Raw genomic sequence first — 27,960 nt, 5'->3', positions numbered from 1 at the left:
TACATTTTCTCATTCAAGATATATTCCGGCGCTGGACAGTGTTTAGCAGAAACAGTGTTGGAACTGTTGACACCTTCTGATGGAAACTGGCATCACCTCTGCGTGGATAATTATTATAACAGTGTAGAACCTGCAGAGAAGTTACTTGAAAAGAAAATTCTAGTTTGTGGAACGATACGACAAAATAGAGGATTTCCGGAAATGTAAAGAGCTCAAAAGTCAATGTGTTTGAAGCTTGTCATCAACGGAAAGGTGACAAGCGGCCGGCGACAAGCCAAGTAATCCGAACTAGCGCTGCCGGCGCCAAGCGAATAAATCTGTACGAGACGTGAGGACGGCAAAGTTAATAAAACTGTTTATTGACAGCACCTCCTGATAATAAATACACTGTGCCTTAAAAGTTGATGAGCTTTGTTAATAAGGAGTAGTTGTCGTGGAACGAGCACCTGAAACTAAACTAGTATTTGAAATGAGTGACATGAATAATCCGTCCGTGATACTTCTCTTGAGTATGCCGATGATGCAACTAAATAACGTTCGCAAAAGACTAATGATCAAATAGCATAAAAGGGCGCTGTGTTTCAGTATAATGTCAATCTATAACTATAATACAACAAGAATTCCTGCCGTATCTCTACTGATGGATGAAATAATTCACGACTCTCTGCATATTACTTTAATAGCCGTGAAGGATGTGTTATGAAGGTGGTTTGCACTTTTTATATGATTTTATTACGTTATGACATTCAATTATGTTTTCAAGATCATTAACGTTTGTAGTTGTCGTATCTTCTTTAATACGTCAATAGGATCTTAAAGAATTTGCAATTGAAGCAGTTTGAAGCCTAAAGTACGCATTTCACTTGTTACAAACAAAGTTTTATGCAAACTATTTTCTGCCTGTAGAGAAACACTGTTTGGTTTCCTGTTCAAGCCAGTTATCAATTTTTGTTATCTTTTAACGTCAGTAGAAAACTGTAAAAAATTATGAACATATTTTCTTAATTTTCCAGGGCAGTCCTTGGAGTTATCGTTGCTGTCGTCCTTCTGGCTGCCGTAATTGAAGATGGCCATGTGGAAAACAAAGGTAAAACTGAAAGCTGAAACGTCCATGGACAGGATGAACAAAGGATAGGAGACGTGGAACGACGTACCCAAGTTGAGCACATCACTTTTCCTCAAGAAATTACAAATTTATTTCAAGTTTGCCAACAATCTAAATGGTAGTTAAAACCATAGTCTTCTCTATAATAATGAACAGCAGGTTTCTCTTACATAAACAACCTTTAGACAGGAGAAAGATCTGTTTGCCCAGAAGCAAATTTAAAACGAAGGTACAATAATTAAAATAACTATTGTTTATCAGAAAAGGTAAGTCGAAGCCATCCTTACCTCGCAGGGGCCACTCTTAAAAGTCGGCAGACAAGAAGTCAAAGTCACACAAAGTATTAAACGGCCATAAAGCCCTTTAATTAAACCCATCACGTATAACAGTAGAATTAAGTAAATAATCCTAAATTAAATTACACAACAACCAAGAACAAGAATCAATCCTCTTAGAAAGAGGGAAAGTTCATAACTTTAAGTCTAGTAGTCTTGGAATGTATTGCAAGAAGTGTGCAACCAACTTAGATCAAGCTGACTATCAAGGCCAGTGATTGACAGATGGTTTTTAAACGTTCAGAAACTTAAGTACACTAAATGTTCGTAAACTAACGTACAGAAAATAGATTCTTAGCTTCGTTACGTTAGATCACATGACAGGAGAAGCTCGAGAAGTCAGTTACTTAAAACCACCCTCCCATCAAATGGAATAAACCAAAAGCTTAACTCGTTTAGCAGTTGCAGCTGGAGCCAAAACTTGAGCGAGAGCCATCGGCCACCGGGGAGACGTGTGCGGGTACATGCACAGGCCGGAAAACGGAAATACGCACACGTGGGCAAACGCTGCGTCAATTACAGCGTCACGACCCAGAAGCCGAAGCTGTCAACAAGTAACATACACTAAAATCAAGACCTGCGGCAGTAACGGGTTGAGGTCTTTCAAGACTTAATAAAGCTCCTACGGTAACATAACGTTTGCTAACCAATTACATGACTGAGTTAAATGAATAAGGCCTAAACCTTTTAATTATAAGCAGAAATTTAAATTATTGGCCCACATCTCGTGGTCGTGCGGTAGCGTTCTCGCTTTCAACGCCCGGGTTCCCGGGTTCGATTCCGGGCGGGGTCAGAGATTTTCTCTGCCTCGTGATAGCTGGGTGTTGTGTGATGTCCTTAGGATAGTTAGCTTTAAGTAGTTCTAAGTACTAGGGGACTGATGACCATAGATGTTAAGTCCCATAGTGCTCAGAGCCATTTGAACCATTTTTTTCGATTATTGTACTAAAACTGCTAGTTCACGCATAACAAACTTGTGATAACCAGTATCAGATTTATCAACAGATATCGAACGCTCTTTTGAAACTACAGAATAATACATACAAACCCGCCTGACACGGACTTTAGGTTTAACATTTACAGATAAGATTGAGGTTGCAGACCCTGAAGATTTAAACCCACCTAAAAGAAATTTAAAAGAGCGTTAGTTTAAAAGATCAAAAGCAGAGTCAACATTGTTCAAAACTTCCAACAGACAGGGGCTGCGTTAAAGCTAAAAAACAAGAAATGAAAAGACCAGTACACATTAAAAACTGCTGTTAGATTCTGAACGGAATATATACTTGTATGGATATGGTGTCTGTTCTTTATAGATATAAGTATATAGTTCCGACACTTCCGGCCCTGGCCGGCCGTAGTGACCATGCGGTTTTAGGCGCTACAGTCTGGAACCGCGCTGCCACTTCGGTCGCAGGTTCGAATCCTGCCTCGGGCATCGATATGTGTGATGTCCTTAGGTTAGTTAGGTTTAAGTAGTTCTAAATTCTAGGGGACTGATGACCTCAGATGTTAAGTCCCATAGTGCTCAGAGCCATTTGAACCATTTTTTTGATAACCAGTTACATAACTCTAAATTAAATGAATAAGGCCTACATCTTTCAATTATAAGCAGAAATTTCAATTATTGTACTAAAAATGCTAATACAAGGATAAGAAACTTGTGGTAACCAGCATCAGAATTATCAACAGATATCGAATGCTCTTTTGAAGCTACAGGATAATATACACAAGCTTACTCGCCTAACACGGACTTCAGGTTTAACATTTATGTATAAGATTGAGGTTGCAGACCCTCGACATTTAAAGCCATCTAAAAGAAATTTAAAGAGGCATTAGTTTGAAACATCGAAAGTTGCTTTAACATTGCTCAAAACTTGCAACAGACAGGAACTGAGTTAAAGCTAAAAAACAAGAAATGAAAATACCAGTGCACATTAAGAACCGCTGGCAGACTCTGAACGGAATAGTTGAAAGACAAATTTACCACTTCAGTCAGTGGCCCATCCAAGTTAACATTCACGTAACCCGATACTAATTCGGAGGTTCTAACAGAAATAAACAGAACATGCGCCATAATTTCTTTAGTACTCCATTTGCCGTCATTCAAAGCACTATTCCGGACGAGAGCATACAAACTGCACTCGGCAGGAACTTTCGAGAAAGCAAATTGCTGGTGCACTCTCTCTCCAAATCCCAGAGATCAGCGTCAGTAGATGCTATCGTGCATACGGCTCTGAATACAGCGAGAGACCCCAACGGCCACCATATAAACAGACCGGTCCGTCCGTCCGCACCTGCTGCCAACTCGTGCCAACACAAATCCGGTAACCGCCGCAAACAGCGATAAACCGAGCGAATCAGTGCGCCACTGACGTCTCCTACCGGGACGACAGTCAACCAGAGGATCCAAAGATAGCACAACGCCCCCACGGCTCGAAAATTCTTACATATTTTCGTGATCTAGGATAGGCCTTGGCGCAGTAGTAACACCCGTTCCCGTCAAAACACCGAAGTTAAGCGCTGTCGGGCTGGGCTAGCACTTGGGTGGGTGACCATCCGGTCTGCCGAGCGCTGCTGGCAAGTGGGGTGCACTCAGCCCTTGTGAGGCAAACTGTGGAGCTACTTGGTTAAGAACTCAGGTCTCGTACACTGACATACGGTCGGGAAAGTGGTGTGATGACGACATGCCCCTCCACATTAGCATCCAGTGATGCCCGTGGACTGAGGATGACACGGCGGCTGGTCGGTACCGTTGCGCCTTCATGGCTGGTTCGGGCGGAGATAAGGTTTTTAGGATAGATATTACTGAACAGAATATTTACTACGGAGCAAATTAGGTGTTCAGCAACACAGCATAAGAACACGTCTAGGTAATTGAAGTGAAAAGCCGCAGAAGTCCTATTGTGTCATGCAGCGAGGTGTATCCTGTGTATTAAAAGAGCTCTAAAGTAATATCACAAATGAATATAACAGAATTTTCGAAACGAACAGTGTGGAAATGAAGATTTTTGTAGGTCAGAAAACACAGGAAAGGAAGCACATGCTCTCCAAGACTGACGAATTGGTTCAAAACCTGTTCGAATCAGACACTGGAAGGCGGTGATGGCAGAGTACCCAGCGAGTTCCGATATCGTTCTCTATGAAAACGTAGTTAGCTACTTTTGTGTTCTCTTCCAGAACGCAAGTTTCAAGCACATACCACACCAACAACATCCACCTTGACGTTTAAATCAGGAACAAGATTTTCCTCTCATGTTGTAATTTGCTGTTGACAGTTTCAGTTGTGTGCAGGATATGGCTTACAACTTTTTCTACAAGGCATACATGTTAGCTCGTACCAGTAAACGCCTGATTCTTTAAAGAATCGATGTCCCATGTACAAAACGGTTTCAAAATTTCATTATTTTCGAATGAGTTAAGGTGTTAAGCACTTGATTTTAAGCAGGTAAGCGATAAAATATTTAGAAACGGTTTGAAATAATGTTTAAAGTTTGTTGGAAATCACTAAGTGCTCTCTTTCTCATATAACGGATGAATATAGTCAGATTAGTTGCGCGCAGTGACTTACGTTGCCTCACATCATACATTTGTCCGAGGAAGAATGGTCAATATTCAGGATATGACAGGAGTGATCATTTGAAGTAAAAATGTCTAGTAAACATGGGCTGTAAAATGCGTCCGTTAAGAGCTGTGAGCACTTATTCGTCTTCAGTACTGTGAAACAAAACTCTTGACGAATTGCTGGAAACAGTATCCATTGCAGAAAATCTGTTGCCAAACTGAGATTCCTAGGAAGAATCTTAAGGAAAAATAACTCATCAACGAAGGAAGTGGGTAACAAGGCGTTTGTTAAAACGATTTTTTGCACTGTTCTTCAATCTGGCATCCTTAGCAGGTAGGAGTGACAGAAGAGATAGAGAAGATCCAACGAAGAGCGGCGCGTTTCGTCAGGGGTTCGTTTAATCGGCACAACAGCGTTACAACGATGCTTAACAAACTCCAATGACAGATGCTACCCGAGAGACTTTGTACTTCAGGGAGAGGTTTACTTTAGACATTCCAAGTGAGCAGTTTCCAGGAAGAGTCGGGCAACATAATACTTCCTCCCACGTACATGTCACGAAATGATCACCACGAGAAAATTCGATAAATTAGAGCTGATAGAGAGGCTTACCGACAGTTATTTTACTCCCATTCCATTCGCGAGAGGAACAAGTAAGGCATTCAAAAATGACTCTAAGCACTATGGGACTTAACATCTGAGGTCATCAGTCCTTCAAACTTAGAACTACTTAAACCTCACTAACGTAAGGACATCACACACATCCATACCCGAGGCAGAATTCGAATCTGCGACCGTAGCAGCAGCGCGGTTCCGGACTAAAGCGCATAGAACTGCACGGTCACAATGGCCGGCGAAACAACTTTTGTACCACAAATATCGTGATGTTACATTATCGTTTGGTGTTATGATTTTCACTGTTGTTTGTGAATTTTAGTCCATATGTTTGGTCCTGGAGATGTGTTCATTCGATCCTTATGCTTGACCGATTTCTGGCGTTTCTTCACCCACATTTATTATAACGCATGAAAAGTGGAAAAGATATGTTATAATAAGTGTGGGCGAAGAAACGCTGTAAATCGGCCAGTTGGAGCATAAAGACTGAATGAACACATTTCCAGGACACACAAATGGACTAAAGTTGACTAACAACAGTGAAAATCATAAGCAACACCAAACGATTATTTAACATCACGATATTTGGGCTACCAAAGTTGTTTATGATCTGAACAACAAGAGTAAAACGTGTCAAAATGTAACATAGTAATATATTGTAACTACTACACAATACATTTATTATGTGTACAAAAAGAAGCATGCGTTACGGGCCACTGAAGATGCTTCACAAATACAAGAAGCGAAACTCATATAGCAAAAAACATACTGCCTTTCTTTTATTTGCATAGACAGAACACACTTCCATGAATCATCAACAGTATTTTAAATAAATAGCAAAACATCGCAAGTAACTTCCCACTCAGTCCACAGTGACACGCTGTCAAGCTCAGTAGACAAAGGTGACAAGCAGGAAAGCCTTTTCACGACATAGATCCCGTGGAAATTGGCATATAATCCGAAGCCTTTTGAAAAGGAATTAATTATTCCTTTGCTCCCATTTATGTCAGTAATTTCACCTTATAGGCTTACGTTCAGCATGTAAATAAACAATAATATGTCGGTGGTGCCATGATCGTTACCTGACCGTTGATGACTCGGAAGTGCCATTGACCATGACTGTTAATTCAGCTCAATGAAATATTGAAGCCAGTAACAAATGTATACCACACACTGTAACGAAGCTTACCGTTGTATCTAAGGAATTATGAACAGCTGACTAAATGCTAGCAGTCACAACCAACAAACTCCCCAATAATAATCTCCAGGGGAGTTAGGAGGAATGGCTGGTATCAGATAATATAATCAAACTCTAAACTAAACATCACTGCAGTAATATGTGTAGTTAACAACCTTCATTATAGCTATAGGTATGCAATAGTTCAAGCTATGGCATGTAGAGTCTGTTACTGCTGATTTAATGTTCAACATAATAACTCTGTACCAATTACTCATAATTGATAATGGTGTTACAGGTTCACTCTACAGGATGATAGGGCCCGAATTCATTGTGCTCGCAGTGTGTTTCGGTATCTCACAGGACGTGGGATCCGAAGACTGTGTAGTACAGCATGTTCACCATATATGAATTGCTTGTAGCATTCATGGAGCTTGCTCAAAAGAACGATTTATAGTTGTCAACATCCTCCATTAACGATTGAAGTTATCGGGAAAGCTTCCATCGAGAAGTGGGATAATATACACAGGTGAGCAAAATAAAAGCAACAAACTGCTATTCACCCGATCTATGTCTAATTCACGATACAATCATACAAACAGTCAACAAATGTCGTTACGATCGTGTTCTGCACGGAAGGTGGCATACCGATCAAAGGACAATCACGCCAGTAATGACGTCAGGGCACCTATCAAGTGGAGTAGTGTTTGCAGGATAGCCCCACATCCAGAATCGCTGTGTACACAGTCACAGACGGTGCAGTGTGGCACAGAGAAGCCGCATACAAGGAAGAATGGAAACAAGAGCGTAGCTAACTGATATGGCCCGATGGCTTAATGTGAATCGTTGCATTCTTTCTCGGATGAGGCGACAGTTTATAGAGGCCGAAACTGTATCCCGGAAAACAGGACAGGGCCGACCACGTGTGACGTCAGAAACAGTGTACCGTTATTTGGCTGTAAGGACACAACTGTACCGTCTTAGTACTGCGCTGCAACTGACATGTGACTTCGCAGAATCCCCTGGACTTGTATCGAGGCAAACGGTGAAAAGAAGGCTTCAGCAGAGCGGTCTCTATTGTTGAAGATCTGCTGTCTGTTTACCTCTGGAGTGTCTTCACAGAAGGGAACGTCTAGAGTGGAGGTGTCAACATGCCACCTGGACGGTCGAACGGAGGGCCAATGTTCTTTTCACATGCCAACCACTCTGCAAGACTTGCGAGCAGCTCTGAGGGAAGAATGGACGTTACTGCCTCAACATGACATTGATTACACCCTCCCGATTTGGTCTGGAGAGTGATTCTCGACGGATTCGCATTTGGAGGGCACGTGAAACACGATTTCGGGACCCAGACTTTATGGAAAGAGACCGATATCGAGAAGGATCCAAATGGCGTGGCCAGGGATTATGTTGATCGCTCGAACACCTTTTCACGAAATTGTACGGGTGAACCAGCAAGATTTTATTTCTGTCAGATACAGTGAGGAGATCTTGAGAGCTCATGCGCGGTTGTTGCAAGGTGCTGTGGGCTCTGACATCGTACTAGTGGACGATAATGCTCGACCTCATAGAGGACAGGTGGTTGATGTTTTTGTGGAAACGGAAGATATTGCACGCATGGGGTGGCCTGCTCGCGCTCCCGATTTGAATCCTGTGCAGCATGTCTAGGATACACTAGGGAGACGGGCTGCATCATGTCAGCATACACCAACCACTCTGCAAGACTTGCGAGCAGCTCTGAGGGAATAATGGGCGTTATTGCCTTAACACGACATTGATTACACCCTTCAAAGTATATCCCGTCGTTTTTAGACCTGTATTGGTGCCAGACGTTGTCACATCCAATACTGAGCAGATCAACGAGTTGTCAGGATGTGTATCCAAATCATTTAACTTGAAAAAAAAATGAAGAACCTTTCTGTTTACCGTTATGCATGTTGCACCTGATTACGTTCTGTATTCTTTACATAGCTTTTACTTTACTACCACCTGTTTATAGTGTTTTGTGGCAAAATATACGCAACCTTGCTAAATTTGTTGCTTTAATTTTGGACACCAGTGTATGTATGCAATGAGTTGGTACTGAGCATGCCTCGTCGCATTCAAGAGTGCCTGAGGGTTCTTGGAGGACCTACACGCTATTGAACAGTGCACTGAACACAAAATGTTATGTTTTTTAATGTTGTGGCACATTGGAACTTCTTGTTTTTTCAAATAGCGTTCGTTTTTCATTTCGTAATCAGTTCAAAGAGATCCTATATGTAGTTTTCCTTTGCCTAATGTTCTATATTAACAAAAAATATAGTATAAGATATCTATCTCATTTCAGGATAAAAGAACCAGTTATATGCTTAAATTTTTCTGATGGGTGTATTTAACAATATTCTGCAGCTATACATAGGCCTCAAAAGGAAAATATTTAAACCTAAGCAACTGAAGAATTACTACGACATGAACTTAATTATTTTCGGTTTACGATTTAATTGTGCAAATCACGTTGAAGTAAAGCGCATTCCCTGCGTAACTATGTACTTCATTTTAACACTGTCAGCTTTAAAATCTGAAGAAAACAACACAAGGAAGTGGTGTTAATAATGAAATGGCACTCCAATTCTCAATTAATGAATGATACACTTATTCGTTTCATTCTTTTAAACCCAATTTGTGAATAGCAACGTAAAAATGTTCAGAGCAAAGAGATCTCTGGTATAAGCTAGAAGCTAAAAATCTCGCACCTTGACACAATGAAGAAAACATGTTCCGAATGTCACAGTAGTATTTCGTAAACCTCTTACTCAAGCTGCTGTTCAGTTCTTCTCGCTCGACTATTGGGCTGCTACAGTGGCGGAGAGCGATTGACAAAGAACAAGTGGCCGTGAAATTTAAAAGCTTTACATCCTGGGGATCGTTAGCGCTTACTACCAGAACTGCACGGGATCGACTGCTGGGGCTGATATCTTGCAAGTGTGCTTTTTTCCCCTTTAAAATATGAGGTCGAGTTGATGGTGTGTCATTATTAGGCTGCTAATAACAACAAATTCTTTACTCGTGAATGACAAGTTGAGAAACCAGTGGTTGCTAGGAATTTGTTGCTGAATCGTCCAAAACCATGGGAGCATGTATGACGGAAAGATATTGTGATCATACTAACAAATGGTTCAAATGGTTCTGAGCACTATGGGACTTAACATCTGAGGTCATCAGTCCGCTAGAACGTAGAACTACTTAAACCTATCTAACCTAAGGACATCACACACATCCATGCCCCAGGCAGGATTCGAACCTGCGACCGTAGCGGTCACGCGGTTCCAGACTGAAGCGCCTAGAATCGCTCGGCCACACCGGCCGGCGATCATACTAACACTGAACACGTTTGTCTCATTAACCTTGTTGCGAGAATACAGATAAAACTGCGAGTACTAAGCGGCGTAGACATTGTGGCATATGGAAGTTTCCGCCGGTCCTCGAAGCGTGCACGAATAGCCGAGGCGCTTAAGGCGACTGCTCGCTATAAACGGTTTGTCAGGGTTCGAGTCCCGGTCCGGCATAAATTTTCATGAGCCACCATCAAATACAAGCTCCACTCCTAATTTAGTTGACATCAAGAAGATTCGCAACTGCGACAAAATTGGTTAATAATACAATGAAAATCAGTGTATAGTAGGGGTATGTCGGTGAAAAGTATACGCTGCAGTATTTTAGTCAGCTGGTCTGCACGTTCGTTGCCCATAGTACCACGTCCCTGTATCCAATGTACAGGAATCAGTTTACGCAGCCCCTTTGCTCTATTGATAATTCTCAGTATATCGTGTGCCAAAGAATTTACAGCTTTTCCTTCGAGTGCTCTCGTAAGAGACTGTAGGGCACTTTTTGGGTCAGAACATATTAGGACTTTGCCGACTTGAAACCGACAATGTAAAGAATAGCTTCATGAATGGCGTACAACTCCGCAATTAATATCAAAGCTACTGTTGAGTACTAGGACGATTGTCCCCAACCTGTCTGGTCATCAGAAGAAGCGGATCTTTCAGGGACATCCCTTTTGGAAGGATCGCGTACGATTTGTACCAGTCATGCCAGTTACAATCCAATTTCGACAGTGTAGAGGCTCTCAGTTCACACCAGGGTACTGATTCTTTAGTCAGGCTACCAGCGTACACGGCACAAAGAATTTTTAAAGAGATATCGGCTGACAGACACTACATGACGTCTGTGAAACTAATGGTAACACCTGGTATCGGACGTTTTAGGATTTCACCAAATAATGTGGTTTTATTAGTGCGGATTTAGGTTCCTTCGTCCAGTGTAACTTAACTCTGTATCAGATTTAGTAATAGGGGTCATTAATGATAGAGGACTGACCCTCGACATGTGTCGGACAAATAATAGTTTTCGTCTCGTAGCGAGTGGAGGAAATTCCGCTTGCATAAGAGACTGGATGTCGATTTAATATGGCCTTTACAAATATGCAGAGCTGCTGCTTGTATCCAGTCTAGAACCTTCAGCCGTGGCGTAGAGCGGAGTCTTAATTAACTGTTTGTACACACGTAGGAATTTAACAAGAGTAGATGGTAAAATAGTGTGGTTTGTATTAGCAAGCAAACTGCTTCTGTGTCTATTCTGGGTCTAGTAACGACGCCAGGTGGCACCTCTCTGGCAATATATCCACTACTTTCTCGAGAAATCCAGTTCCGACAGCACAGAGAACTTGCTGTAAGTTGTACAAGGCACAGGTGTGCTCCTTGTGTTTGACATATGTCACAAAGACGTCCTCATCATGTAGAAAGGTGACAGGTTAACGTAATCGTATACCAATTACCCTGGCATATGTATGTTAAAAACTAGCGTACTGAAACGATCCCCCTGTGGCAAATCTTTGTAGGCGGTTCCTGGAAATCGGTTGTCCGTCCGTCGTGCTTGGTCTTAAGATCCTGTGATGTAGTAAATGCGACAACTAGTTGACTATTTTCGGTGGTACTTCCATATTAAATATATCTACCATAATATAGAAACATCAACGTTGCCGTACGTATCCCTTTCATTTAGGAAGGTTGCAAACGTATACAGGTTGTCAGAGAAGTTCAATTGCACATTCGTAATAATGACACTTAGTGACTATAATGTGCTGACATTTTTCAGGAAACCAAATATCCTACTGTGAAGACTTTTGTTATATACTATAAAATACTGTAATCTATTCTTGATCATCTTATTCATTATCTTGCAGATAATATCAAGGACGGCTCTCAGACTTGTATTCTTAGATTGCGTGTTTTTATCTTCAAGTCGTCGTTAGATGTACAAGCATTAAAAGCTCCATTTTATTTTCGTTTGATATCCCTACCAGTTGATGTGCTTATAGTTAATACCATCATCCTACGTGTATCCTAATGGACATGATGCATGTGCTATCAGGGAGATTTCAGTAAGATGCTGATCACTGCCGCGAGTGAATATGAATGGTTCTCATAGGCATTTTAAAGATAATGATGAAGTGATTATCGCACAGTCTGTCAAGAATGGACTTTTTGACCAAATACCTAATCATGTCAGTCGTTTAGTGCTTAGTAAAACTAGATCTGATTGAGCGATGGAGATTGATGGTTCATCACCGCTGGCAAAATTTAATTGGTTGTCCCACATGCGACAGCATGAAATGAAGTTTCTTCCAAATGCGCATTTATGCGGTAGCTGATTTGAATATATGTGGGCATACGGCTGCAGAATTTTGGGCATGAAGAGGACAGTATATAGACATAACATTCGGAATGCTTTGTAAGTTCACTATGTTGAGCCACAAAGTATCTTTGAGAATACTGTTTATCTCTATACGAGAAGGTGTGCGTATTAAGTTTTTTTCCGCTTTAACCACAACTTCCCTATCAACCATCTCCGTCCTTTCTAAAAATTTTAAGACGGTTGAGCTTCAGGTACAGATCGTCAGTTTGGCAGATTTCAGAAATTGTCGCTATACTACCATGCAGTTCGCTCATAATAACAATCAACCTCTTTGACTTGTACCTAAGGCTCCTGTCGTTCCATTGTGGAATAGAAGAAGGAACATCCTTTCCGTTGTTCTGACGATATTGTTATCATAAATATTTTGTGTCAGATGTACGGTTTTATAAGCCACGTTATATAGGAATAATATCTATAATAAAAGCTCTATGTCTAGCAGATGGGGCCAAAGGTTTTTCATGTAATCTTTTAATTATATATAATACAACATGGCCTATTTCGTTAGTATCAATCAACTTTATGTTGGTTCGAAGGTGCTCCTGTAGAAGCCCCAGGCGGGTTGCGATTTTACCTGATCGGAGCGACTGGTCCATTATACTGATATAGCATATCTATGTCATTCAAGATACTGTATTGGCCATGTGTCGGTTTATTTCGGAAGGACCGTGGTCTCGCTACAAAGAGGCAGACTGTTTAGGAAACGAAGATGCGATATATATATATATATATATATATATATATATATATATATATATATATATATATATATATATATATGATTGGACACTGTAATTTTGACTGGTGGAAATGAGGACTGTGTATCAATCACTATGTCCTTCTCATTGATATTCGTATTGTGCGTAGGTTCATAACATTCTAGATTTTTCTCTCTCAGTAATCATGTTGCAACAAGTGAATTACCCGCAATGGCAGAAGTTAGTTCAACTCTTCTCCTGTCCCTTGACACTATCTTGCTATCAACAGTTTTATTTTTCCCGTCGTTACTTCCTTTCAGTGAGTGTGTCATTGTGAAGTTTTCTCACATTTTGGGATTTAATCTTAACATAGACAATATGTAGACAATACATCAAGGTGATCATAAGAATTGTTTTCAGCTACGTTCGTTGCTCTTCGCAGTGCCGTTACTAGCAGTGTTGTTGAGACACTGCTGCCTGCTACCGTTGCTGTCGTTGTAGCTCTTGCTGTGGCTGCACAAGCCGAACAAATTATCAATGATGACGTGGCAGCAGTTGTGGAAGAGGGGTTGCTGCTGTCGTGGTTGTTGTTACCACTGCTGATAGTTCCTGGCTTCCGTGAAGTTTGCTGTATATGATCGAGTTGTTACAGTTACTGTTGTTCGGTTTGTATCTAGTATAATTGAGATGTATGTTGGCTACCGCTGCATTACATGCTCATCGGTTTGTATGTTAATGGCAGCCTTATTTACATTTTTATTTAGAGCGATATTATTTCCGTCCGCAATAGTTGGGTTAGTATAACGTGCCTCGAACCCGACCACTGTCACTTGAGCGTTATCTACGGGGAATGTTTCCTCTATCTTCTTTCGAGTACCTCACTGCTCAAGCTGTTAGAATGAATGTTATAAATAAGTAGAAACATGGACTATGGTCTGAACTACACGAGTTCAGGACCCTGCACTCACCAGCACCGAGGAGGAGGAAGCAGCTACGCTCACTATTGCTGCTTGCACGTGATGGCTTTTGTGTTTGTTGTGGCACGAAAGCTACAGCTTCTGAAAGCTACCTTGAGGAATTTTTGCCACACATGGAAGCCATCCTGTGTCAGTTCATATAATTTAAGGCTGCAGGGTGACATAAAATTGTACGTTGTGAGGCTACGGTTGAGGTTCTAGCTTACCACTTGATGCTAACAATATCTGAACGCGGTGAGCTATGCAGCGCACAGACCGCTCCCCGTTAAATCATGTGAAATGCCATGACTAAGTCGTGCAACAGAAAATGATGAAAATCTGAGTTTTAAGAGGGGTGGCCCAATTAAACATGAAATTTGAGTACCATAGCTCACACAGATGCGAAGAAAAAGTGTTTCATCGAACTACGGAATGAAATTAAACGTCATAAAAAAACCTGTTCATTGCCAAGATGAATTAACTAGATTACAGTCACTGAATAGGTAATACAAATAAATAGAAAGCGCGCAAAGGTTCAAATCAATCGTCAAACATATAAGATAATACGGTCGTTAGAGGAGTGGAGTTGGAAATGAAATGTGACAATTAGCTATGTTCACGTAAACTGTCAATGGTAGCTTAATTCATTAACAGATTAAAGAAAAGCATCGGAAGCACATACAAGCACCAGTTCCCTTGCCTAATTACATGTTGGCTTGAGCTAGCTGATTGCTTGAATTAATTCAGACAGCCGATGCTAGATACCTACGAGACTTCAGATGGACGTATGAGTTGTCACTGGAAAATTACTTCCCTAAGTCTGTTCATATTGTTCATATTTGGTTCTACATTTACTAACAGTCTTCAGAGGGTTATCACTGATGGACAGTCAGTTCCCTTACTGAGACTACCCCTGATATGACTTGAACAATGCTCCAAGAAACGTATCAGTACTGTGCTACTTGCATTTACTTTCGCAGCCACAGAATTAATGACAAGAGCCATTTAATGATATCTTCGTTGGCGCTAAGTGATGCAACATTTTGCCTTCAATTGTATAACAGTACTAGTCTCAGGATTGCTGATATGAGACATTAAAGCACATCTTCGATTGCTATAAGTGACGCAGTATTTACATACCATGTACAAAACTCAGTAAATGGTGTGTGCTTCCTCCCTGAGCAAAGACAATCATCATTTGTAAAACACAAATCGGAACATTCTCTTGTTCATTTTGCAACATTGAGTCCTAACACTTGTGATGTTATTTATAATTGTAGCTTATTATACTCACTTCTCTGTAATTAAAAGAAAATCATTTTCCTTGTCTACCACATCTAAGACAAACCGTACGAATTTTTTTCTGGGGGGGGGGGGGGGGGGCAGTGGGTAATGAAAGGTTTTCATATGTTTTCTGCCATTGTAAATTATTCACCTTTACTCTACTGGGGCAAAGATGAATGAGCGCGCTGCACGAATAGCGAATAAGATTCTTGACTCTGTGTCTAAGTTTATCTGTGGTGCGCTTTCCGCCAGTCAGTTGTGCAGCGCCGGGGCATTCTTATTTGACGCATAGTAGCGGGCACTTGAGTTCTTAGAGAAGGAAATTTGATATTTGTGAATCCGAACGATAGTATCTGCAATACTTTATTATGGAGATGAAAACTTGTTTTTTAACGTATGTTATTGATTCTACTGATGGAAAAGATTTTTTGGAAGAATTTTTGAAGGTAACCAATGCATGCGCAAGAATGAAATGTTTGCTTGTCGAGACTATTAATTGAAGAAAATCTTTGTCACTCAGGTGACTATTAACATTCACGATTAGTGTTAATTTGATCTCTTTGTTTTCATTATTTCACAAATAACGCAGTTGTTTCAGATGTCTGTAATTTTTGTATTTAGAGAATTTCGTAATTTTTAGGGTCTTCTTTGATGAACAGTCCTTTACAACAATCAGAGTTAAATTTTTCAATAACGACATTTTTAAAGTAAAACCTTCCTCCACCAGTGTTAATGAAGTTCTGAATATTTTGTCGTATGTGCATTGCATCTTGCGCCACACGAAACCGCGCATTGTTTCTGACAAGAAATAATAATGATAACAAAAAAGAGACAACAACGCATTTTACAGTGAGTGCTGCATGTGTTGATTTTTGTTTGCTTTCGAGATCATCAATACATCAGACGCTAAACAACATTCTGAGTAAGAGCTGCGGTCCTCTAATTTCATGCCAGATCTCTCTTTGCCTTCTTATGTGGAAACAGTTCGTAGTCAGAAGTATCAGATTAATGTACAGTGCACAGTTTAGGTAATCTCAAACGGTTATTTTTCTTCCGAACACAGCAGTATTTTATTTCTGTGGATATTTCAAGTCAGAAATGCACATGTCACGTAACATTCATAATGTATTTCAGTAATGAGCTTCAGCTGAATACTTTTCACTGACTACACAACTGATTACTTTTGTCATTTCCTTAGATTACTTTTCATTATTTCAAATTCCTTATTTACACTAAGTTTAAAGTTTTGTTAAATGACATTGTTCCCATGCGCAACACAGGGCCAACCAAAAGGCAGTATTGCTCAGCAGTTGAATACGATCTCTAAAGCATACGTTACACCAGGAGAAAGTTTTTGAAAAATAATATCCAGTATTTTCATTTATAAAAGACATTTATAGATGACCCGTGGTCTAGGGGTAGCGTCTTTGATACATAAATAAAACGTCTTCGTTCCTGGGTTTGATCCCCGCCAGTGCCTAAATTTTGATAGATAATCAGCATTGGCGGCCGAAGACTTCCGGCATAAGAAGTCAGCCTCATTCTGCCAAGGGCCTTGTCAAAGAGGGCGGAGGAGCGGATATAGGTTCAGGGTACTCTCTTGTCCTAGCGGTGGGAAATTGCCCCTAAAGGCGGAAGAATAGACAATGATCAACGACATGAGGATGCAGAAGGCAATGGAAACCACTGCATTAAAGACGCGTAACGTGTATCCACAGGACATGTGGCCTGTAGTTGAAGAAGTGTCATGATGATCTCTCCATTGGCAAAAGATTCCGGAATAGTCCCCCATTCGGATCTCCGGGAAGGGACTGCCAAGGGGGAGGTTACCATGAGGAATGGGGCGTGGAATTTCAGAAGCTTGAACCTTGTAGGGAAACTAGAAAATCTGAAAAGAGAAATGCAAAGGCTCAATCTAGATATTGCAGGTGTCAGTGAAGTGAAGTGGAAGGAAGACAAGGATTTCTGGTCAGATGAGTATCGGGTAATATCAACAGCAGCAGAAAATGTTATAACAGGTGTAGGATTCGTTATGAATAGGAAGGTAGGACAGAGGGTCTGTTACTGTGAACAGTTCAGTGACCGGGTTGTTCTAATCAGAATCGACAGCAGACCAGCACCGACAACGATAGTTCAGATATACATGCCGACGTCGCAAGCAGAAGATGAACAGATAGAGAAAGTGTATGAGGATATTGAAAGGGTAATGCAGTATGTAAAGGGGGACGAAAATCTAATAGTCATGGGCGACTGGAATACAGTTGTAGGGGAAGGAGTAGAAGAAAAGGTTACAGGAGAATATGGGCTTGGGACAAGGAATGAAAGAGGAGAAAGACTAATTGAGTTCTGTAACAAGTTTTAGCTAGTAATAGCGAGTACCCTGTTCAAGAATCACAAGAGGAGGAGGTATACTTGGAAAAGGCCGGGAGATACGGGAAGATTTCAATTAGATTACATCATGGTCAGACAAAGATTCCGAAATCAGATACTGGATTGTAAGGCGTACCCAGGAGCAGATATAGACTCAGATCACAATATACACTCCTGGAAATTGAAATAAGAACACCGTGAATTCATTGTCCCAGGAAGGGGAAACTTTATTGACACATTCCTGGGGTCAGATACATCACATGATCACACTGACAGAACCACAGGCACATAGACACAGGCAACAGAGAATGCACAATGTCGGCACTAGTACAGTGTATATCCACCTTTCGCAGCAATGCAGGCTGCTATTCTCCCATGGAGACGATCGTAGAGATGCTGGATGTAGTCCTGTGGAACGGCTTGCCATGCCATTTCCACCTGGCGCCTCAGTTGGACCAGCGTTCGTGCTGGACGTGCAGACCGCGTGAGACGACGCTTCATCCAGTCCCAAACATGCTCAATGGGGGACAGATCCGGAGATCTTGCTGGCCAGGGTAGTTGACTTACACCTTCTAGAGCACGTTGGGTGGCACGGGATACATGTGGACGTGCATTGTGCTGTTGGAACAGCAAGTTCCCTTTCCGGTCTAGGAATGGTAGAACGATGGGTTCGATGACGGTTTGGATGTACCGTGCACTATTCAGTGTCCCCTCGACGATAACCAGATGTGTACGGCCAGTGTAGGAGATCGCTCCCCACACCATGATGCCGGGTGTTGGCTCTGTGTGCCTCGGTCGTATGCAGTCCTGATTGTGGCGCTCACCTGCACGGCGCCAAACACGCATACGACCATCATTGGCACCAAGGTAGAAGCGACTCTCATCGCTGAAGACGACACGTCTCCATTCGTCCCTCCATTCACGCCTGTCGCGACACCACTGGAGGCGGGCTGCACGATGTTGGGGCGTGAGCGGATGACGGCCTAACGGTGTGCGGGACCGTAGCCCAGCTTCATGGACACGGCTGCGAATGGTCCTCGCCGATACCCCAGAAGCAACAGTGTCCCTAATTTGCTGGGAAGTGGCGGTGCGGTCACCTACGGCACTGCGTAGGATCCTACGGTCTTGGCGTGCATCCGTGCGTCGCTGCGGTCCGGTCCCAGGTCGACGGGCACGTGCACCTTCCGCCGACCACTGGCGACAACATCGATGTACTGTGGAGACCTCATGCCTCACGTGTTGAGCAATTCGGCGGTACGTCCACCCGGCCTCCCGCATGCCCACTATACGCCCTCGCTCAAAGTCCGTCAACTGCACATATGGTTCACGTCCACGCTGTCGCGGCATGCTACCAGTGTTAAAGACTGCGATGGAGCTCCGTATGCCCCGGCAAACTGGCTGACACTGACGGCGGCGGTGCACAAATGCTGCGCAGCTAGCGCCATTCGACGGCCAACACCGCGGTTTCTGGTATGTCCGCTGTGCCGTGCGTGTGATCATTGCTTGTACAGCCCTCTCGCAGTGTCCGGAGCAAGTATGGTGGGTCTGACACACCGGTGTCAATGTGTTCTTTTTTCCATTGCCAGGAGTGTAGTAGTGATGAAGAGTAGGCTGAAGTTCAAGATATTAGTCAGGAAGAATCAATACGCAAAGAAGTGGGATACGGAAGTTCTAAGGAATGACGAGATACATTTGAAGTTCTCTAGCGCTATAGATACAGCAATAAGGAATAGCGCAGTAGGCAACACAGTTGAAGAGGAATGGACGTCAGTAAAAACGGCCATCACAGAAGTTGGGAAGGAAAACATAGGTACAAAGAAGGTAACTGCGAAGAAACCATGGGTAACAGAAGAAATACTTCAGTTGATTGATGAAAGGAGGAAGTACAAACATGTTCCGGGAAAATCAGGAATACAGAAATACAAGTCGCTGAGGAATGAAATAAATAGGAAGTGCAGGGAAGCTAAGACGAAATGGCTGCAGGAAAAATGTGAAGACATCGAAAAAGATATGATTGTCGGAAGGACAGACTCAGCATACAGGAAAGTCGAAACAACGTTTGGTGACATTAAAAGCAACGGTGGTAACATTAAGAGTGCAACGGGAATTCCACTGTTAAATGCAGAGGAGAGAGCAGATAGGTGGAAAGAATACATTGAAAGCCTCTATGAGGGTGAAGATTTGTCTGATGTGATAGAAGAAGAAACAGGAGTCGATTTAGAAGAGATATGGGATCCAGTATTAGAATCGAAATTTAAAAGAGCTTTGGAGGACTTACGGTCAAATAAGGCAAAAGGGATAGATAACAGTCCATCAGAATTTCTAAAATCATTAGGGGAAGTGGCAACAAAACGACTGTTCACGTTGGTGTGTAGAATATATGAGTCTGGCGACATACCATCTGACTTTCGGAAAAGCATCATCCACACAATTCCGAAGACGGCAAGAGCTGACAAGTGCGAGAATTATCGCACAATCAGCTTAACAGCTCATGCATCGAAACTGCTTACAAGAATAATATACAGAAGAATGTAAAAGAAAATTGAGAATGCGCTAGGTGATGATCAGTTTGGCTTCAGGAAAAGTAAAGGCACGAGAGAGGCAATTCTGACGTTACGGCTAATAATGGAAGCAAGGCTAAAGAAAAATCAAGACACGTTCATAGGATTTGTCGACCTGGAAAAAGCGTTCGCCAATATAAAATGGTGCAAGCTGTTCAAGATTCTGAAAAAAGTAGGGGTAAGCTATAGGGAGAGACGGGTCATATACAATATGCACAACAACCAAGAGGGAACAATAAGAGTGGACGATCAAGAACGAAGTGCTAGTATTAAGAAGGGTGTAAGACAAGGCTGTAGCCTTTCACCCCTACTCTTCAATCTGTACATCGAGGAAGCAATGATGGAAATAAAAGGAAGGGTCAGGAGTGGAATTAAAATACAAGGTGAAAGGACGTCAATGATACGATTCGCTGATGACATTGCTATCCTGAGTGAAAGTGAAGAAGAATTAAATGATCTGCTGAACGGAATGAACAGTCTAATGAGTACACAGTATGGTTTGAGATTATATCGGAGAAAGACGAAGGTAATGAGAAGTAGTAGAAATGAGAATAGCGATAAACTTAACATCAGGATTGATGGTCACGAAGTCAATGAAGTTAAGGAATTCTGCTCCCTAGGCAGTAAAATAACCAATGACGGACGGAGCAAGGAGGACATCAAAAGCAGACTCGCTATGGCAAAAAAGGCATTTCTGGCCAAGAGAAGTCTACTAATATCAAATACCGGCCTTAATTTGAGGAAGAAATTTCTGAGGATGTACGTCTGGAGTACAGCATTGTATGGTAGTGAAACATGGACTGTGGGAAAACCGGAACAGAAGAGAATCGAAGCATTTGAGATGTGGTGCTATAGACGAATGTTGAAAATTAGGTAGACTGATAAGGTAAGGAATGAGGAGGTTCTACGCAGAATCGGAGAGGAAAGGAATATGTGGAAAACACTGATAAGGAGAAGGGACAGGATGATAGGACATCTGCTAAGACATGAGGGAATGACTTCCATGGCACCAGAGCGGGCTGTAGAGGGCAAAAACTGTAGAGGAAGACAGAGATTGGAATACGTCAAGCAAATATTGAGGACGTAGGTTGCAAATGCTACTCTGAGATGAAAAGGTTAGCACAGGAAAGGAGTTCGTGGCGGGTCGCATCAAACCAGTCAGTAGACTGATGACAAAAAAAAGATGACTTGTTGTAGGAAGCTGACAATATGTATTTAAGATTATTTTCTTCATATGTGGCAATCTAATTCTAATTCCTTTCTTGTACCGGCCGTTCTGTATAGTCTTGTTTCCTAGATGGCAAAGTAATATAAGTTCTGCTGTTATATAATCTCACATTTTGATGTCTGGGAAGTCTTTAATCACATGTTCACCAGTCTGATTGATTATTGTCTATCTAACATTGTAAGGTCAGGATAACTGTCCTGAAATTGTTATGTGACAATCTATGCAAACCCGTGTGCTTCTTTGAGAATAATACAGAAATTAAACAAATTTTTTACAGGTAAACACTGATGTCTTCTGTCATAGAATAAGGGTCCACTCCTAACTCCAGTAATTTATTCTGGTGCCGCTAGCGCACTTACAGGATGTTTTTGCCGTCGTCTGACGAATGTGACAAGGAGTAGAGTGTCAAACCATTCATCCTTAATTCAAATTAAATAGCCTATGCTTTCCAGCGAACGGTTCTAGATTCTCTTATTTTCAAGAAGTGTTGGCTGTAAACATTCCCTCGCTTGTTGTAGTTTTGTTCCGTTTGTCAAATTTTCGTTCAGTGTTTACTGGTTGTTACATGCAACTTGTAAGTCGAATTGGATGTGAAAGATAAGGCAGTCATTTTTGAAACGGTAATTGATCAGCGGTGAATGTCTACAACAAGTTACTTCTGCAAGTAACTTACTCCTCCTTCTTCTTGCGTAAATTTCGAATGTTTTCTGTAAAGTAGTGCAACTCACACAGAACAATGACAACAAGAAGTACCACGAAATTTTGAAAAGACAGAGCAAATGGAAGTTACTTCTAAATTCGGTCGTCACTCCATTTGGACATACCCCATTCATAACCTGTTGGCTATCAGAGCAGTAACAATTATGTGAGTTACCTGAACAAACATGTGCTCACGAATGTGCTCGTACACGAAAGCGCCAGAATCGCTCTTCTAAACAAGAAACAGAAATGTTAACTATCGTTTTAAATTACTAAAGGAAATAAAATGTAATAATTTGGGAAAAAATTCAAATAATCGTTACAGGAATGGCTAATTGGAGAGCTTTCTCTATTGCTGACAACATTGCGTTTACCTTGCAGTAAAGTTTACTTGTAAAGGTAGAACTCATCAAATTCACAAATAAAAACTGTAGGATTCCACTGTCTGTAGTAATTTATAAATCTTTGTGTGTAATAATAATAATAATAAAATTCAAAGGAGCTACATGGTTGGAATAAGAAGCACAAAGCAAGCAAAAGAAAACCCTTTCAAAAATCAGTCACGAAATGAAAAAAAAAACTTTGTTTTAGTCTGTCAGTATTATTGCATTTAAATTATTTTACTAGTAATTTAATAGCATTCTCGTTCAACATCTTAATAATTTTCACTCTCTGCGATTGTTATATTAAACAAAGGAGCCTGATTCAGATGGTATTACAACAATATTTAGATCGTTTTCGAACAAAGCCAAACTGGCATAATTTTTAAATATGTTTCTTTCTTTTGGTGACCGATTAGATATTCATTATTGCCACTCGGCCAGATCACAGTAGGATAGGTGCAATGTGCCAGTCTAGTAACAACGACAAGATTTATGTCAAGATTACGGAGTTAGAATTTTACATGAGTAGCGTTATTATTCAGTTAGTAGTTCTCAATTAAGTTCACTGGGTACACCTTACAAAAGTTCTTAGCTAATCCTACGTGAGGAGTCTTACATGTTGTCGATGCTAAGAGTATGACAGTGTCTGCGTCTACGACAATGGCCTACTAGCTCCAGTTGTTACGAGAACTCCCTGGTCAAGTGCAGAGGACAACGGGACAGGCTCTTTATGTTATCTGGAGCGTATTTCGTCTTTCCACGCACGCCGTTCCCACTCTTTATAGCAGTAGAGGGTACATTCTCCTACTTCTCGTCTTGCACGATGCACACATCCCCGCTCTTTATCGTGGCTAGAACAGGAATTCTGAGCAATCACACACATGCCTAACAAGGCAACAGTCAGAGGCATTCCTACTATCTTAGTTGACTCTCTGGCAAGCATAAAAGCATCTAAATTATCGCTAATATTTCTCTACCCACATATTCCAGTCTAATAAATTATGGAAAAATAATAAACGTTGATACAGTTCGTTTTACAAAGTGCATATCAGACAAGAAAAACATTTTGTTTCAGTCTCAGGTGAAATTACAGAAAAACAAATTCTTTTGATTGTACAAAATTAGATGATCTTAAGGAAAGTATTGAAAAAATATGACATTAGTGTTATAGTGTTATCTTGTGATACTTTGGTAGTCATGATACACCAGCAGTTTCACGTTTTCGGCAGCGTGGTGGCGCCGGATCTTGGCTGCTTTCTCTGTGCGCGCCAACCTGCAGACACTGACGTCGACGGCTGCAGAAGCTGAAGATATCCCCGGTGTGCACTTAATGCGCTTCGTGAACATGCTGGCCCTGCTCATTTTTCACAAGTCCGTGGCCGCCATGTTCGTGCCTCATGTCAACAGAACGGCCGCCGTTGAGGTGAGACCAAGTACCAAGTATCTTCTCCTCACAGACCACCATCTTAACTACCTCTTAATTGAAGGAAATCATATTTATATTGAACCACAGGCTGCTGATAAAACAGATAATCATTTTCTACCAGTTTAGATCGAAACAATCATCATCAGGAAGTAAAAATATTATAGCAGATAACACGGTTACCGTAGGGTTAATAAAGCTGTATTATACGAAGTCATCCTGCGTCACTATTGTCACGAATAAACTACATTTGTACTTCTAAGTAATCTTACTATGTTGCCCGTTAGTATTTTCCCTGCCGCTATGTGGATGGCACTCTGCATACTAGAAATGGTCTATGAACTGAGATTATTTACGGATGCGTTTATTTCGCTGGCTACCATCAGGGCGTTTAGGCCCTGTCTTACACCCAACCAGACATCATTAATGTGTTAACATTGCAGCATGCGTAAGACATGAGTAGTATATATTAATAACAACGATAATAATATAGTGATGAATGTTATTTTAGAAATGTCAGTTGCATTAACATCGTGTTAATCAGTTCCTTCATTACATCTTGTCGAATGTGAGCAACGATATCTACCGTATGTATGTGGAAGCAGTACAGAAGGAATCAGATATGAAGTTGACTTCTCAGATGAAGCGTGAGAAACAATTGGTAAAGGCTGGCAAAGGCGGTGGAACGAGGAAAACAAAAATAGATAGGGATGAGAGAAGCATGAGTAGTGTTGACACTGTAACAGATGTACTGGTTTACTGTCTAACGGAAGTAAAGTAGCCAGGAAACGCCTAGATGGAAACTAAGCCGATGGAAATAGAGCTTTACTCTCATTTTGAATCTAGAATCAATTCGGTTAAGATGCAGTTTAGTAGGCAATTATTTACAGTTGAGTATGGCTGAAATGAAGAAGGAGAATGATTTAGAGTGATGCATAGATACAGACAAGATGGTGGACATATACGATATGGTATTACAGTTATAGAGTGATGACAGTTATCTGATATGTGAGGAGAGATAATGGGGACACCAGCTGTGTAAAAGCATTTTTACCTCTGCCTACAGTGACGCGGAATAGCTTTATACACCTTTATTTTTCATTGAAGACACAGTAAGACTGATAGCATATAAGCTGCTATAATATTTTTGTGTTGCCTGTTGATGATCTTTCCGATTAAAACTGCTACTACTGTCACCACCACAAAAAAACAACTAAGATTCCGTTTTGTTGACAATAGTAAATAAACTCCTAATGTAGGTTCAGAATTCGTGTATTTGGTTTTATGAATTAATAATTACGTTTACTTTATATAACTTGTACACTGAAATGTTTTATTACGTTAAAGTGTTAATAACCATTACCAGTGAGTAAGAACTTTGACCTCTTTCAGCAACTACAACATCCGTGGACAGTCATAGGAAGAACTGCCATTGTCTACACTGATTCATTCATCGTTCTAAGTGGATTACTTACGTCGTACAGCGTCATTGGGGAACTGGACAGGAAGAAGGGGTTCAATGTCTTCGGAAAAGTCTGTAGCCGCGTTTTACGGTAAGAAATTTTATTTTACTGATAGACTGGACTCATTTCCTACGTTTCATTCAAAGTATTTGTTCACGTACCACATGTATTCTTCTGCGGTCGCATGCGAACTTGGAGCTTCATGCGGCAAGGTAGATTTATATAATGAAGGCTACGAATTGTAACGGAATTAGCAATTACGAGCAAATTTTTCAAACGTCTAATTACATTACAAACGGGGTATAGTGTTAAGTACTTGACGTTAAGCAGATAAGCCAGACAAATTTCAGAAAATGTTTGAAATAATTTTTAAAGTTGGTTGGAAGACGCTAAGAATTCTGATTATCAGACACTGAATAAGTATAGTATGGGTTATTCGCCCTCCGTTTTAAGAAAGCGCTAGTTTTTCATGAATCTCAATGTTTATGAAGTCACGTTTCACGAACTATGTGTGTACAATGATAAATTTTCCAGATACTTTCAGTGGTATACGTGGTAACTGCGCACTAAAGTGTCGCGAATAAGTAGTAATTTGCAACGTCAAGCCTATTGCTGAGTTTTACTGTATGAGTGGCGAAACTGTAGTGTGTTTCAATAAGGACTTTACAACATTGAAAATTCGTATAAATTAGTTAATAGTACCTTCACAGGTGATTGTAGTGTCAATTTGTAGGGAAATACTTCAACTGTTGTCTCGCGTAGTTCGCTGGCCACGAATCGCTCCTTAAGGAGCGCTTGCTGCAGTTGCGTTAAAGAAGGAAGCCTTCACTGGACCCCAACGTGCTAGCTGTGTGTTTTGGTTTGAAGAATCGAAGTCGGCGACAACAGTTCAGTCTGATTTCCGTACCAAGTACGCTAAAGATCCTCCTACTAGGCCTACAATTTATGAGTGACATAAATGTTTTGTAGAAACAGGGTGCTCGGTAAGACATGGGGAATCGTCAGATCGTCCAAGCACATCAGACGACTTCATTGAGCGAGTGAGACAACGTTTTCTCAACAGCCGTACGAAATCGTTCGGGCGTGCATCTTGTGAACTGGCGTGTTTTGAGAAACCGTTTGCATTTGAAACCGTACACATTTACTATCGAACAAACAATAAAAGACACTGATAAAATTGCTCGGACGAACTTCTGTGCGGATGTGTTAAATCAATTACTTGAGGATGAACATTTCTTGGACAAAATCATCTTTTCTGATGAGTCGAATTTTCACTTAAGTGGAAAGGTTAACATACATACCTGTAGGATTTGGGGCAGTGAAAGTACATATCAGACATTGCAACACTTCGTGATAGCCCTAAACTGAAAGTTTTTTGTGCATTGCGCAAGAACAAAGTGCGCGGCCCCTTTTTTTCCATGAGAGAACTATCGACGGGATAGTGTACCTGGATACGTTACAACAATTTTTGATACCACAGATCGATGAGGATGACCAAGAACGAAATGTTTACTTCATGCAAGATGGTTCACCAACCCACTACCTGGCTGACATCCGGGATTTTCTCAGTGACCGCTTTTCAGATCAATGGGTTGGCTGTGAGGCGCCAATTGCATAGCCCCCCCATGTTCCCCAGACCTGACACCACTCGATTTTTTTAATGTCGCTCTTTTAATGTGTGGTTTAAGAAACATTTACAGCCAACTGACTTCGAGATGCAGTTAGCAGAAACTGGTCTTGCTATAGGAAGTACTGAAAAAGAGTGCGTATTCTTCGCAGAGCACAAAAGGGCCGTGTTCTCATCTTATTGGAAGTGTTTGAAATTTTTAGAGCCAGAAGACAGGACCCTGCAAAAGTTCTCAATGGGCAACGCGAACTTGTATCCCACGTTACTTTGCTCTATTTGACAGTATTTTGTATTGACGATTTTTTTCCCTTATTGAGTTTCGATTCCTCCAAAGGGGAAGGGCTGGCAGCAGCTTTGTACGAGGCTCTTCAGCCTACAGAATTTTTAAAACAGAAGATGAAGATAATAAACAATAAAAGCAGGCGATAAAAGCGGTGACTTGTAAAATGGCCACATAAAGGGGGGGGGGGGGGCAGGGTAGACATGAGAGGGAGTGGGGAAAGACAGAGGAGGGGACTGCAAAAGGACTCATGGGAGAGAAGGGATTCAGAGAGAGGGTAGGTGGGGAAAAAACAGGATGGAAGGAGGGGGAGAGGTAGCCCAGGAAAACGACAGAAGAAGGGAGGGGGATGTGAGGATGAGAGTTGATAGGAGGGATAAATGGAGGGAGGTTGGTTAGTTGGTTTAAAGGTTATAGGGACCAAACTGCATAGGTCATCGGTCCCAATGGAGGGAGAG

General features: G+C 41.3%; 1 protein-coding gene across 1 annotated transcript in view; it reads left to right on the top strand.

The window, feature by feature from the left end:
- LOC126281559 (regulator of hypoxia-inducible factor 1-like) overlaps nucleotides 1–27,960 on the top strand; it is a 222,054-nt gene that overhangs the window by 70,417 nt on the left and 123,677 nt on the right. The window contains exons 5-7 of the mRNA XM_049980630.1: nucleotides 1,014–1,087; nucleotides 23,939–24,132; nucleotides 25,525–25,685. Of these exons, the coding sequence (XP_049836587.1) occupies nucleotides 1,014–1,087; nucleotides 23,939–24,132; nucleotides 25,525–25,685 (429 nt within the window). The remainder of the gene's footprint in view (nucleotides 1–1,013; nucleotides 1,088–23,938; nucleotides 24,133–25,524; nucleotides 25,686–27,960) is intronic.

Source organism: Schistocerca gregaria, chromosome 7, assembly GCF_023897955.1.
Source record: "Schistocerca gregaria isolate iqSchGreg1 chromosome 7, iqSchGreg1.2, whole genome shotgun sequence".
Classification (NCBI taxonomy): domain Eukaryota; kingdom Metazoa; phylum Arthropoda; class Insecta; order Orthoptera; family Acrididae; genus Schistocerca; species Schistocerca gregaria.
This window is presented reverse-complemented; position numbering and strand designations above follow the sequence as displayed.